This window comes from Chelonoidis abingdonii, chromosome 10 (assembly GCF_003597395.2).
Source record: "Chelonoidis abingdonii isolate Lonesome George chromosome 10, CheloAbing_2.0, whole genome shotgun sequence".
In the NCBI taxonomy this organism is placed as follows: domain Eukaryota; kingdom Metazoa; phylum Chordata; order Testudines; family Testudinidae; genus Chelonoidis; species Chelonoidis abingdonii.
In genome coordinates, this window is record NC_133778.1 from 54,473,662 (window position 1) to 54,488,221 (window position 14,560).

Below are 14,560 nucleotides of genomic sequence, written 5' to 3' on the forward strand. Positions count from 1 at the left end.
CCCAAAGCTACAGGGATTCTACCCATATTTTTACACTATGCTATCACCGTGGCATGCAAGTGACTGTAATCCAGCTAACTGCCCCAGTATTTAAACTAAATTGACTTCTAGACACATTTCAACAAGAGATTGTTATAGCTTAAACAAACAGGTTTTAAAACTGAAATTTAGTGGCAGGGCTTTAAGTGTCTGGGACTAACAAGAAGATACCTGCTTACATACACACACACACACACACTAGTCACGTGGGCCATGTTACAGCACTCCCTTCTGCAGTTTGCAGTCAAGGGCAGTTTTGCTTGAGTAAGGAGAGATGACTATGGTTCCATGCTTTTCAAAGATCGTGAAGCCTCATGCCTCAAACCATTCACTTATCCCATGTAGAAATAAATAAATACTGATAATTTGTTATTGTATAACACCTATAATCAGAGAACCTCAAAGAATCCCCATTTTAGAAAAAGGGAAATGGAAGCACACAAAGCTTAAACTACTTGCTCCAATCAGTGGCAGAGATGGGAGTAAACTTTAGGTTGCTCAAGCCCCATTCTCCTCATTTTTCAGGCTGGCACTCTAATTGACACCATCAATCTGTTTAATACATTTTTTACAAGTGATTACTGACATTACTCAGTAACTTGGATCACAAATTTAGGCTTTGAACAATAAAATAAAAGGGTTTTTTTAAAAACTTTACAGATGTGTTCTCACAATAGTTAAAAGCATTATCCCCCCCCCCCACACACACACACACACTTCAATTACTAGAGCAGCACTCAAAGACAGATGTCTGCCAGTTAAATCTCTCAGACCTGTGGTTTACTTAACACATTTACCAGAGTAGTAAGCAGTAATACCAAGCTCTTATATTACACTTTTATTCAGCAGACCATAAAGCACTTTATAAAGGAGGTCAGTATCATTATCTCCATTTTACAGATGGGGAAATTGAGGCACAGAGGTGAACGGACTTTGTCCAAGATCATCCAGCAGCCCAGCAGTACAGCTATGGTGGAGAATGGGGGGAAAGGGTGTTCCGGGCTGGGACCAAACAGTTCAGTGGGCAGCAGGGGGATTAAAGCCGGGGTAGGGGGTTGGGACACAATAGAAGGTCAGGGGTGCAGGCTCCAGGCGGCGCTTACCTCAAGCAGCACCCGGAAGCAGCAGCATGTGCCCCTCTGGCTCCTAAATTGAGGCACGGCCAGGCTGCTCCGTGCACCGCCCTGTCTGCAGGCCCTGCCCCTACAGCTCCCATTGGCCATGATTCCCGGCCAATGGAAGCTGCAGAGTTGACGCTTGGGCGGGGGCAGCATGGGGAGACCCCTGGCTGCTCCTACGTTTATGGGGGACGTGCCGCTGGTTCTAGGAGCTGAGTGGAGCCATGGAACACGCAAAGTGGGGCAAACCCCCAACCCTGCTCCCCAGCTGCAATAGAGTAAGTCCCCGACCCCACTCCCTGGCAGGAGCTCAAGGGCCAGATTAAAAGGTCTGATGGGCTGAATGCGGCCTGTAGTTTGCCCACCCCTGCTCTACAGTCTCCCACTAAAGTGCCATGCATATCAAATTATTAATAACCAATAACAAGGACTGATCTGAAACTCCATGTATTTAAGTTAGGAAGCAATATAGAAAAACAGTACATTATACTATTACACAGATCTGAAAGAAATACAAAAAGAAAAAATCTCAGCAAGGATATTTTCCGTAGCCTAACTACAGCAGACACAACTATATCGGATTCCTGTACAAAAACCTATTTTATATTAATGGGTCTTTGAATCACCTAAGGAAAATGAAAAATCCTGCAGGAAAATGTTACATTTTGTAATAAGATTGAGTTTTACCATCCAGCTCATTGTCTTCCATCTGACCCATTACATAACATGTCATTTTGCATTTACCTTTATGTGAAACTCCAGGTTTTCATCCATGGAATAGATGTGATCAAAGATGTCATGTGCAATTCTTGGAATTATTCCCATTAGCTGATGGTCGTGCAGCTTCCCCTAAAGACACAATGGCAAACTGTAACTTGGAAAGGGTTGTTTGTGTGTCAGAATAGAGAAGGCCTTCCTCAAACAAACCTTCACACAGTGGGCACCTCTGAACATGTCCCCTGCTCTCTAGGGAGTTGCTTGACGTAAAACACACATTAAAAAGGTGGCAGAGTGACTCAGCGTGTTAGCGCTCTTCACTCTACAAAGTGCCCACTAGTTTTGTCTGTTGCTGGCATTCTGTGTAGAATGCTCTCCTACTGCCAATCACACTGTCCAACCCCGATTTAACTCGGAGAAAACACACAAACAAAACCCACTCAGAAAATATGGAATGGTCTTCCTGGTTAAATTGAGATGTATGGAAACCTGCAGAAAACAAAAACCTCCTGAAGCTGCATTCATCAAACTCTGTTCTACCACTTCACTGGTGCGGGCAGCTAAAAAGGAGATCTGGGAAGGAGGGTATTTTGGTTACACTGTGGCTTGATTTTGTGGGGCCAGCTGCCAAGATGCACAGTCTTGCAAAAGGATCATTCTCTTAGTGGGCACAGCCAGCTTCCTATGCCCTATCAAGCAGCTCCAAATATTAAGTAAAAACAGTTTCCCTAACTGCATGACACCTTTCAGTTGCTTTCCTTTATATAGATGAGTCAACCTTAAAAGTGAATTATGAGAGCTTGAAATAAAATCTTTCTATGAACACAGCAGAAAAAGATCTCACACCTTGTGTAGTCATGTACATTCATACATAGTTAAAGAAAGAGCCTGATGATACAATAGAAAGGATTTTTTCTAGTGATTATGAAATATTATTGAAACATATGGACTCAAGAAAGATATGGTTTGCAAAAACAAATCCCATAAAAGTGTTATCATCACTAATAAAAATGGTCAACATCAGAGATGTTGATTTCAGTATCATACCACTACTTTTAAAAATTTGGTAGATATCCATGTTGCTATGAATCATGAGAAATCATTTAAAAAATATAGTCAGTAGTCATTTCTATGAGGAAAACGCATTTCAACGGTAAAACAAACACACACAAAAATCAGAGCAAGTTAGCAAGAAAAGACTGTGAATTTACAGACTAGTTATATAGCTTTTTATATAATGTAAAAATTTCTGGATCTTAGTGATTTGTCATATACAACTGTCCTACCAATCAATCAGTCAGCTATTACCATTTTCAGATACAGTCCCTGTAGACACAACTTGCTGCATTTAAATACACTGGAGCAGGTGGAGTGAAAGTCATCTTATAAACATTAAGCCAGTATGACAAATCAAACATGAAAACTGGTACATTCTATATATAGCGCTCTATCTCAAGGGTTTTGTTCAAAATATCCACTAGTTTTCCGCCCTTGAATTACAGATCCTAGGGAAAAATAGAATCAATTATACTGCTATATGCCCCTTCCTACTGAAGCAGAACTCAGCTATATTTAGACCATGAATATTCAATTAATGTTAAAATGTGTATATGTTTTGGTATTTATACAAAGTTAATGTTAACCACTATATAGTTTGGATTGGAAGAATTAGATTTTTACTGGTAAATGTTAGTAAACAATTTCACCATACAAATACAAACCACTGTCAAAGTATTTCCATCGACAATTAAAATTTACAGATAGGCAAGCTAAGAAAAATGCTGCCTGACAACTTGGTGTTTGATTTAATTATATTTACTCTGTATATATTGACAATTTGTGATTTAATGATCATAAAGTTTACACTTTTTGAATCTCAATGTCTGTCATTAAATAACTCTCTCATCTCCTCAATTTCCCGCAACTTGGAACGTTTAAATCAATAAAAAATTTTAAAAAAAAACAAACCCCATAATTTCACACAACTGAAAATTTTAATCAATGCAAGTAGAAATGCTCAAAATAGATGTTGGCATTATCTGATGGGAAAAAATTCAAATTCTGACAAGCCTATATGTATGGCAACCCATTCAGCTCCTCAAAGAATGAACCCTGCATCGCTCAGTACAGTGGTTCGCTGCAGTCAGTGAGAAGGAAAATAGAAGTGATATATTAAACTAAAAATATTTTCTGAATCCCTGATTATTCTGGGGGTTGGGGGGAGCGAGTGGAGATGATCCATGCTTTACCTTGCCACCAAAGGACTCATGCTTCATTGCCTACGTCCGTGCCATCAAGACATGCTATTACTGAACTGGCACTGCAGTATAACTTTAATGCCATTAACTCCTGCCCTTTGGATTAGTCTGCAACCAGCTTTGCTAACACACCTGCCCTATAGTACTGCTTGGAGTGTGCTTTCTCTAATGGGAAGAGAATATCTTACACACACCCCAAATAAATGACAATGTAAAAACATAAAATAAAAAGTTCTCCTTTCCTTAATGTGCTCTCATGCTTCACCCTCTCGTTATGTACATAGGTCAGTCCCAGAAAACAAAGTCTATGTGAAATTGAACACCCAGAATACGCTTTGTAATCCTCTCCTAAGGCCCGGCCCTGTTTCCATGGAGGTCAATAGGAACTTTCTTCAATGGAAGTAATATGCTCACAAAAACAACAATATTTTCCCTCCTGCCGCACTGAAATACTTTTTTCAAGAGGCTCAGCATAGTTGGATTTATTAACATTTGCACATTGTGATGCACTTTAAGAGGAGGAAATTTTATTCTATTTCACTATAAATTGAGTTTCGCTAAAATCAGAGTTCACTGAAGCAGTTTCCACTGTATTAGAATTAAAAAAAAAATGTTCATATCCATGTTGGAAGGCAAGAGAAACCAAAAAGTGGCCTAAATCACACAGAAGTTAAAGCTGCAAAACTCTCTTTGTTCCCGTTGTAACCTCAAGAATGGTTTAGAGGAAAGTTCTACTGCTGCCATCCTGACAGTGCTGCCAGTGAACACACCAAAACAGCAATGCTTTGCTCATTAATCCCTTCATTTTAATAAGAACATTATTTCCCACATTTTAACATGGGAGACAAGCAGCAGCTAGTGAACTGTAAATCTGAGACAGTGCTCTTATTTCAGGCAGTTGACACAATAACAAGGACCTATGGCAGACTTGCTTCTGAAGAGTCGAGCTTTAGCTCAAAGCCCATATGAATCAATTGAATATAAGCTTATGTGAGATTAGTGGACAAAAGAAAAGGTACCTCTCTACACATGCAGATTGATACGAGTCTTATCTAGTTCAATGTGGCTCTCTCAGGCTTCCCTATACAAGTTATAAATTCAAGACATGGGTTTATCAGAGCTCCTTTGTACTACTTTATCCTGTTAAGTGCAACACTGAAATGTGAGATACTTCACATATATTACAGAAAATCCACCATAAAAGCTTCACATTAAGGATTTATTATTTCTTCTATTTTAGATCAGCTTATGTATTTCCCCCTTTAAAGTATTGTAATGGCATTACAAGAGGATGTTGAGTTAAAAAGAGGGATTAAAACTGAAAACAGACATGATTCCTCTTTAAATGTGACAGGCTTTATTAATTATTTTTTTAAATTAAAAAAAAAAGAAGAAAATGCCTCTTTTTCCACAGCAGGCAGTTTTCCTTATCAGAGTCTGTAATTCTGAATATAAATTGACTTGAAGAAATCTTTCCTTATAGTACGTGAAAGCACCAGCTCAAACCCTGCAGACATTTTGATTCAATTACATTCTGAGCTGGTGGGATGACTGAATAATCCACAATCTGTGTGGATTGAGCTGATGTTTCCTCTTCCCTCCCACTTCAGCCCTCAATTTACAGAAGGAAGCAAGGGCAGACTTAATTAGACATGAATTATCAGCTATTACATCCCTCTATAAAGGAGCAGTTGTGGCAAACAAACAGCAATTCTACAAGCACCTGAAAACAAAACAAAAAAATTAAAAAACTGAAGAAAATATTACTGGCTTTCTCCCTACACTTTTCGGTTAATTAGGTCACTTGTATTAATCATTCAGCAAATCTGCTTGATGCTGCTAAACAAGTTTGAGTAAGACTTCTTTCCTGGTTGGAGCTGCTTCTTTCACAGCCCTCTATTTACGGTGTGTAGCTTGAACTGAAAATATGCTGGAAAAAAGTTATCCAGCCTCTTATATACTGACTTTGAGAGGCTCATGCTGTGAGATAGATCTCAGCCCAACGCTCAGACTGCATCACGTGTAAGTAAACCCATCACACAATTAAATGTTTGCAGAGATTCAGAGGATTAGATCAAGAGATCAAAATATCATCTAACTGCCTCTGCTTGTAGGGTACCTTCCCCTTGTTAAGGGTGCGATACCCTGAGGCTGCAGACCACATTATACTTCTGTATGGTGGAAACACGGATATACTCAGGACTTCAGCCTTTGGCCTTGCATTCCTCTCTTCAAGAGCAATGATTCAAATGCTCAGCTTTTTATGCTGCAGCATGCGTGAGTAGAATTCCCATAAGAGGATTGCAAATGAGAAAAACAAAAACTGAAGGATGAATTTTCACAATGCTGCATTCAAGATGAGTATACAAACCCTTATTATTGCTTTTGTTTTGTGATTAACAAATCCCATTCCAAACCTCTAAAAATACATACATCTATCCTGGCATGATCAATCTGGAGAAGCTGCAGTTTGCAGTTCCTTATGTCAGCTACTTATCAATAAAAACCCTTGAGAAAATTCTACACTGAAGTAATCTCTATAAGCATTATAAACAAGACATATGTATGTCTTCTTACATGCCACATAAGTACAACTCATTCATAAGTACAAGTATGCCACATAAGTACAACTCATTTTTCTAGGCATCCAGATTGTCTGAAGCAACCAATTCCATTTAATTCCCAAATTCCTACTCAATTACAATCAAATATTGCTACTTTACCTCCATAGTATGTGTTTTTCCTGAAGATGTCTGTCCATAAGCAAAAATTGTTCCATTGTAGCCTTCAAGAACATCTGCAGGAAAGAAGAAAATAATCAAAATCCACATTGTTGTCTTAAATATTGCATTTTCCAGAAGAGTGTTTAGCAAATCACTATTTACACTGATCAAAATTCAGTAAGAAAATGAAGAAATTTGTGGAAAGAAATAGAAAAGCACATAGATCCACCGAGTCACTATGTTAATGAAAAAAGTGGGATTTCTTTACAACAAGATCTAATTTAAATAATTAGAAAGTCATTTGTACCCCCTAAATTTATCAAGTACTGGAGAGAAAATGAAAAACTCAGATATATGTTTGATACCTACCATTTCCCATAGCCACGGCACTGGCAATATTTACAGCTTCATTAATTTTCCAGGGAGTAGTGGGAGGGGGCAGCCTGAGAGCTGGAGGATTTGGGGTTTATTTTATTCTGATTATATTTGCTGGTACAATGTTATAGTTCAATACAGCACACAACAGTACATAATTGTTTATTTGCAATGTAAGTGGTATCTTCAAGCGGGTGGAAGGGGAATATACACAGGTCTTCGTAACACTCACGGATTTTTAAGAACTCAGGCTAGTAGTACTGGGTAAATTTTTCAGGTCCTGAAATCAAATAATCAGATGATAATGCAGAGCACCAGAGTATCTGTGCACCAAAGAGATTAAAATACATTGCACTCAACTCTTATCTCTTCTTTCCATATATAAAAATATCACACAAATATAATGTAAGTTTTCCCCTTCCCTAGCAAGAGAAGGCCTGTAATAAATTCACAAATTGAAAAAGCGCATTAAAAGAAGTCTACTCTCGTATAAACAAACTAGTCCATGAATTCAGCCCAGCCCATTACATTTACCACTGGGCTTCAAAACAGGTCTGAGTTTCTCTTTATTATTTCACAACATTCATTCAGAATTCCCTTTTGGAAAAAGCATCTCATTGATTTGCAGTTAAATGAAGTGTGAGCTCAAGCAGACAGAAATGTCTATAACGGTATTAGCCTGAATATTATAGAGACAACAGCATTCCCAGAGGTCTGGTTGCAGCTAGTCTTCCACTACTTATAGGCCCTGATTCTGACCACCATTATACCGGCCTACACCAAAACTAAACAAATTCACTTGTAATTTCATAGGTGAATTTTAATGCCACTTTTCTAGAAAGCTTGAGGCACATCAGACAAGGTGTTTAGAAGGTATGATGGTTAGAGGGGGGATTCTCTCATTTAACATTTTCTTAACTTTTGTGGATAAGCAAAATTTTAAAATGGCTTGCCCTAGAAATTTGAGTTTCTATCTGTTAGTCTAGGCAACAGACAATGCTTGGGGCAGCCTAGGAGGGTTGTCGTGGGTCGCTGGATAGGGAGGAATGCCTAAAGCAAGGAGAATCTGGGAAATAGCTGTGGTGGTAGTGAAAGCGGGAGGGAGAACTGGAGTTGACCTTAGAGGTGGGCGACAGCCCAGGGCTGGGAGGGGTGCCTTGGTGAAGAGACAAGGGTGGCAGGTGAAGCTTCCCCTGGGCCCCACCCGCTCCCCCACTCTGCCCCCGCAGCCACTGCTCGCAACGTTCCCTCCTCTACTTCCCTCCCTCTCCCAAGGTGTGTGTGGGGGCTCATAGGGAGGAGAGGAAAGATATGGCAAGGAGGGGGGCCTTGCTGGGGATGAGGGTGGAGGAGAAATGCAGTGAGCGGCGGAGGTCTCGTGGGAAGGGGGTGGAGGAGAGGAGGGTCACACAAGGTATGGCTTGTGAGATATTTAAACATTCAATTTGCTGAACAACAATATCAAGCCAAAATACACATAATATTATATGTAAAGTTATGAACATAAGCACGTTTCCAAGACAAGTCTGGAGAGAGGCTAAGTCAGCTCCTCAGAGATAAAGGGCAAGCTGACGCCTCAGCCAGGTGTCAACAAGGCTTATGGACCATGACATGTTAAGTGGCCATTTTTTGGCAAGGAAGGGGGTAGGGACAAAAAAATGTACATCTTAGCAAAAATACTGCATGGAGCTTCCCTTCTTCACCAGATTGCCTCTGCCCTTGGCTCCCAGGTGGAAATGCTTCTGCAAGGGAGGGGGGACATGACTATAAAACAAGGGGGCAGATGGCCCAACAGATCCCTCTCTCTCTCTCCCTCCCTTCCCACCTTATTCTCTATACCTGTGAAAACAAAAGGAAACAGCCATTGGACTCTGGAGGAGGGGTCCTGACCTAAGAGTTTGGTCAGTAATCTGCTGGAGCATATAGTGGGAAACTTTGCTTGAATCTAATACATTTTGTCAAGTTCACCACTAAAAAGACATTTTATTTTTATTATAACCACTTCTGACTTCTATGCCTCATTACTTATACTAAAAATCTGTCTTGTTATAGTTAATCAACTTGTTTTATTGTTTTATCGAATCTATCGTGTTTAAGTTGGAGTGTCTAGGTACTCTATCTAAAATAATAAAATACCATAGTACTCCCTTAAAGGTATAATGGACTAAATATATTGGTAATGTCCAGGAGAGGGCTGGGCAGTACAGAACATACATTTCTGGGGAACAGCTGGATCTGGGGGAATGTTGGGGTCACCCTGCAGCATAGCCAAGGCTGGTAAGAGCCAAGACGTGGCTGGCTGCAGCACACAGCCATATCTGGGAGCGACTACGTGCTGGAGGCTGTTTGTAAGCCATCCAGGTTGGAGGCTACAGCAGCAAAGCACTATAAGGGGCACCCCAGATTACAGGGCAGGGGTGACACAGCTATTCATTAGTCTGGACTGCACCCAGCTATGTCATAATGGCATATTACACAATTGATACGCAACCTTCACTGGCTCCAAAATGAAATACGGCATTTGCTTCAAGGGGTTGATCCTGACCACTACAGCCCTGAAAGTTCTAGGTTCAGGTTCTCTCACACTATATTTGGATGGATGTGTGCACGCGCATATATACACTTGGTCCTTATCACTTTCTGTTTTCTCTCCCTTTCGGTTTGTAATCTCTTTGTTACATGAACTGTCTTCCTCTGCTCTGAGACAGAGCCTAGAACATTTAAGGTTCTGCTGCAATATATAATCAAAGAGGGTTCCACAATGGAAAGCTTTCCACATAAAATGTCCTCTTCCTTCATGAGAGAGATTTTTGCTTTGACCTTTGTCAGTTATATTGCCTTTGTTGACTGCAGCTCCTGCAAAGGGTTATGGAGTGAGAAGTGGTCTGTACACACACACACATACACACACACACACGAGTGACCATCTTCTGAGTCATCATTAATTCCTGACCCAACTCTTCTCTATAAACACATTTTAAGTGTTATTCTTTTCTTCAAACTCTCAAATCCAAATGAAGCTAATCCTTAATCCATTATCATAAAATATTAGGGTTGGAAGGGACCTCAGGAGGTTATCTAGTCCAACCCCCTGCTCAAAGCAAGAACAATCCCCAGACAGATTTTTTACCCTAGTTTCCTAAATGGCCCCCTCAAGGATTGAACTCACAACCCTGGGTTTAGCAGGCCAATGCTCAAACCACTGAGCTATCCCTCCCTGCACCCACATGCCTTCCCTCCCTGTTTCCCTCTATTGACAGAGTGAGCTCAGCCATTCAGCTATTACACTGTGGTAAATATTAGTACATGCTGACCACTGAGGATCATGTCATATGAGGCCACATTCTCTGGCCCATTCCATTCATTTTTCTTCTTTGTTATCATTCCTGTCCTTGCTACTTAGCCCTCTCATATTTATACCCTCTCACAGAGTCTGTCTGTTCTTTTCCACAGTTTCTTTTTTAAATGGTGTTAAAGAATGGCCTGTAAAAAGAAACACTTAAACCTGAGAATAGGACCACTTGTGTCCTTAAACCTGTTTGTAGACTCTGTATAATGAAAGTTTTCTTGCATGCGTTTTTAAATTTAGAAAAATAACTTCAGTACTCTTATTTTCTGTGGAGAATAAATGCCTTCCTCCAGAACTCCTGGGCCCTTTTTTATTTTAAAAAAGAAAAAAAGGGGAGGGGGAGCTTGTTCTGCTCATTCTGTTTAAACAGATTACTGGTATTTATATCTGATACAAGATCCTAAGGCAAGACTTTTAAACATTAAATATAATCTAAAACAATATACAGTTTTAAAAATATTGTTGAATCAATTATCCTAGAGGTAGGCAGTATAATCCAGTATTTCTCTTCCATCTACAATTCTATAATTAAATATTCAAAAAAGTACACAAATAACTGAAAGAGACACTCAATGGGCTATTCAATGAGAACTACCCAAAAAGCAATTACCACAAAGAAATTAAAACAATTCATTGTCTCTTCCTTCAAGGCTGCACATACACAGTAAAAATTGCTACAACTAAAAAGCAAAGCCCACTGAATAGCTAGTGTTGGCCATTACATACTGACCATGCAATTTAATAACATCTGGTAACCATGGTGTTTAATTCCTTTCAGTCAGCACTATTCTTCCAATAGGACAGTGCATGAAAGACAAAGACCTCAGACCTAATCATCTCTCAGTATAGGAAAAAAGCTGAAGCCTGATGATAAAAGACCAGATCAGAGTGGGAAGGAACAGGAGGGCAGAAAATAGAGCAAAAGAAAAAAGAACTAATATATGACCCACCACAGCCTATTATAATCCTTCAAAAAAATGGATTTTACAAAAAATCACCACACTGGAGAGATTAACAAATGCTTCTAAAATCTAGATTATTATACTACACAGATTGTTTCTGTACAAAAGTGTATGGTTTCATATGGTCCATATACATAGGGATATGAAAACAATTTGGCTTAGCTATTGCTGTTTATTAAAAAGGACTGCTGTTTTTCTGCTCTTTTACTAAAAGTCCTCATTTAGAAAATTCTACTGTCAATTCAATTATTATAACCATCATTTTAGAAACCTGTGGTCAGTCATTAAGCCACTGGCATTCTCTACAATTATATTCATCACAATGAAACCACTGGGTCCTGGGAGAGTATATTTTGAATAAGGATACAAGAGAACTATTGGAAAGCTACTGAAACATAAGACCAATGAGTCTGGCACCCAGGATGCCAGCAAGATAACATCAGTAAATATTTTCAGTGCAATGCATTCAATCAGTGTTTTCCAAAAGCTTCTGAAAGCTGAGCCCCAGTTCAGGAAAATGAAACCAATCGTTCCCCATACTCCCCCAACCCAACTCCCATTGTGTTGTTAAAGGCAGACACTTCCTAATTTACACAGTCCGTATAATTGGGCCCCCTCCTTTGGAAAACAAATCTTCATAACAGGATACTATTTTTTTTTTAATATCTTGAGACGTAAAATAGTTAAATGTTCACATTTAAAACAACATAATTGGCATCAGAGCTAAACCCCATTAAAAAAAGTGAGGCAGTTCAGACCTCAGAGCTGTTGTTTCAGGCTCTCTATGAACTCAGGTAGATAGATATCCATCTGTTACACTCACTTCGTGTTTTGAAGATTTCCTTTGCAACCATAACAGCTGAAGACACTGCTTTCATTTTTGGGGGGCAGGGGGAGGGAGACTCTGGAGAATAACTGAGAGACGGGTCCATACTTCCCCAGCCAGCCCATCACACCCCCAGGGAGCATGCCTCACACTGAGAGTAACACTGCATTAAACAACAAATCAATGCACCTCTGGACAGTTTATAACACCCTAAAGGAGCATTAAAAAGCCTTAAGCAAGGCTGTCAAGTGATTTCAGCATCCAAAAAGTGCAACCATCGGCCTTGGTGTCTTATTTGCCATTATGAAACAGATCTGTGCTGACCATGAGAGGTACTGAACAACTACATGGCCACCTACTATGGCTCAGCACCTCTGGATCACATCCTTAGAGGGTGCTGAATAACTTCAGGGTTCTCAAGTTAAAGCATAAAACTGAAATGACTTATAGTAACTTTTTTTTCAGATACTGGCGTGCAATCTGTCACTAAGGTATGTCTACACTGCAGCTTGGAGCATGACTCCCAGGCCAGACAGACAGACACATGCAAGCTCTACTTGAGCTACTGTGCTAATGAGCTAGCCAACCAAACTCAGACTACAGGGGTCAGGCATGCTCATAGTTTGGTGGCTAGCCCATGCCACTGCCCATGCTTCAAAGTCCACACGGCTATTTTTAGCACACTAGATTGAGCAGAACTAATGCATGTCTGTCTACCTGTGCTGGGAGGCACGCTCCCAGCTACAGTGTAGACATACTTTTTTGTGTGTTTAGCTTCCTTTAATGGGTGCTATCTGTGCACAAAGCAACAGCAGAATCAAGCCCTTCGTGTTCTCTTCTTAGACAAGAAATATCTTTGAAGCCATAAATTGTTCTAGTAAAGTACCTCAGCAGCAGCTGATCTTCATCCTTTCAGCAAAACTGAAGTTTCTCATCTTTCTTGAAGCCCTTCTATCATCTTCAGTTGGATAGGTGACCAGGCCCTGTCCTATGGGCCAACCCACATTTAGGAAAGTTTTTAGAAAGCAGTCTCTTCTACTGTTCTCTGGGAATATTTTTTTTCCCAAAAAAAGTTCCTGCTAACATGGGTTTAAAACACAGTTTCCTTAGTCACAATACAGCAGACAAAAACATGTTAAACCAATCTTAGAAAGCCATTTTCTAGAAGAGATGCTTTCCTATTGTTTTATCTAGTGGAGGAAATAAATAGTTTCTGACTGGGTTTTAAAATGATTCCACACTCACTAAACAAACTGTATTTAACCCACGTTAGCAGAAATTCATTTTGAAACTCATTTAAAAGCTGGTTCCTACCAGAGGATGAACTCCAATATAAATGGGACAATACAGCTTTTATAGTTAAATCCAGAAACAAAAATTAACATTTACATTTGCTGTAATAGAGAACAATTGTGACACTTACCTTTAACAATCTGCTTGGCACAGGCATTATAAACTTGTTCCTGGGTCGTGTTTGGTGGTAACACTCTATCAAAGACATAAGGTTTTGCCTGCTGAAATAATAAAACACAAAGTAATGTTTTAGAAAATTATAAAAACCTATAGCCAAAGCAGTAAGAAGGCAGAACCCACTTAACAGGCACCCAGATAAAAGGCATGGCTGTTTAAATTAGGGAAGATGTTCAATGCAACAGAAATGATGTATTTCAGTGAACAATGAATAAACGACACATCTGGTGTTGTCTGAAAGTCTATTCCCGGTCATTCGCAAATACGGAGTGGTACATGTTGCCCTCGAATTTCTTATGTATTTAGCTCATTCAATTGGATAAAGTTAAAGAAAGTGGTAGGAAACAATGAGCTAAAATGTGACTAATGTAATCCTGAGCTCTTCCCCATCTCTTCCAGAATTTAAGATAGAAGATCCATATTTCTAACCCAAATCTATGATTGAAAAGGAATCTGTGTCAAAGTTCATCATAACTTTCTATCATTCTAACCGTAGGGGTAAAGATCACTGAAGACAGACCAAATTAATGCAAATTATCATCAGTTTTAAAAGCCCTCCATTGCTGTCTAACCAACCCCATATCAATCTTGAATGTTGTTAGCACATTTTGATTATTTGGAAAGAAAATAGCTGGACTTGAATTTTTGCTTTTGCCACTCTAACTTTTGCAACATCTAACATAATAGGGCCCGGATCACTGTGGGGGACTCTTAACAGCTCAG

General features: G+C 39.6%; 1 protein-coding gene across 3 annotated transcripts in view; it reads right to left on the bottom strand.

Annotated features, from left to right (window-relative positions):
* The window catches only part of KIF5C (kinesin family member 5C), a 125,503-nt gene that overhangs the window by 68,532 nt on the left and 42,411 nt on the right, over nt 1–14,560 (bottom strand). For all 3 annotated transcript variants that reach the window (XR_004372205.2, XM_032769529.2, XM_032769528.2), the window contains exons 2-4: nt 13,791–13,881; nt 6,856–6,929; nt 1,902–2,006 (exon numbers count right to left, since the gene is read on the bottom strand). Coding sequence is in view for 2 of the 3 variants with exons in the window: in XM_032769529.2 (XP_032625420.1) it covers nt 1,902–2,006; nt 6,856–6,929; nt 13,791–13,881 (270 nt within the window). In the remaining variant the exon portion in view is untranslated. The remainder of the gene's footprint in view (nt 1–1,901; nt 2,007–6,855; nt 6,930–13,790; nt 13,882–14,560) is intronic.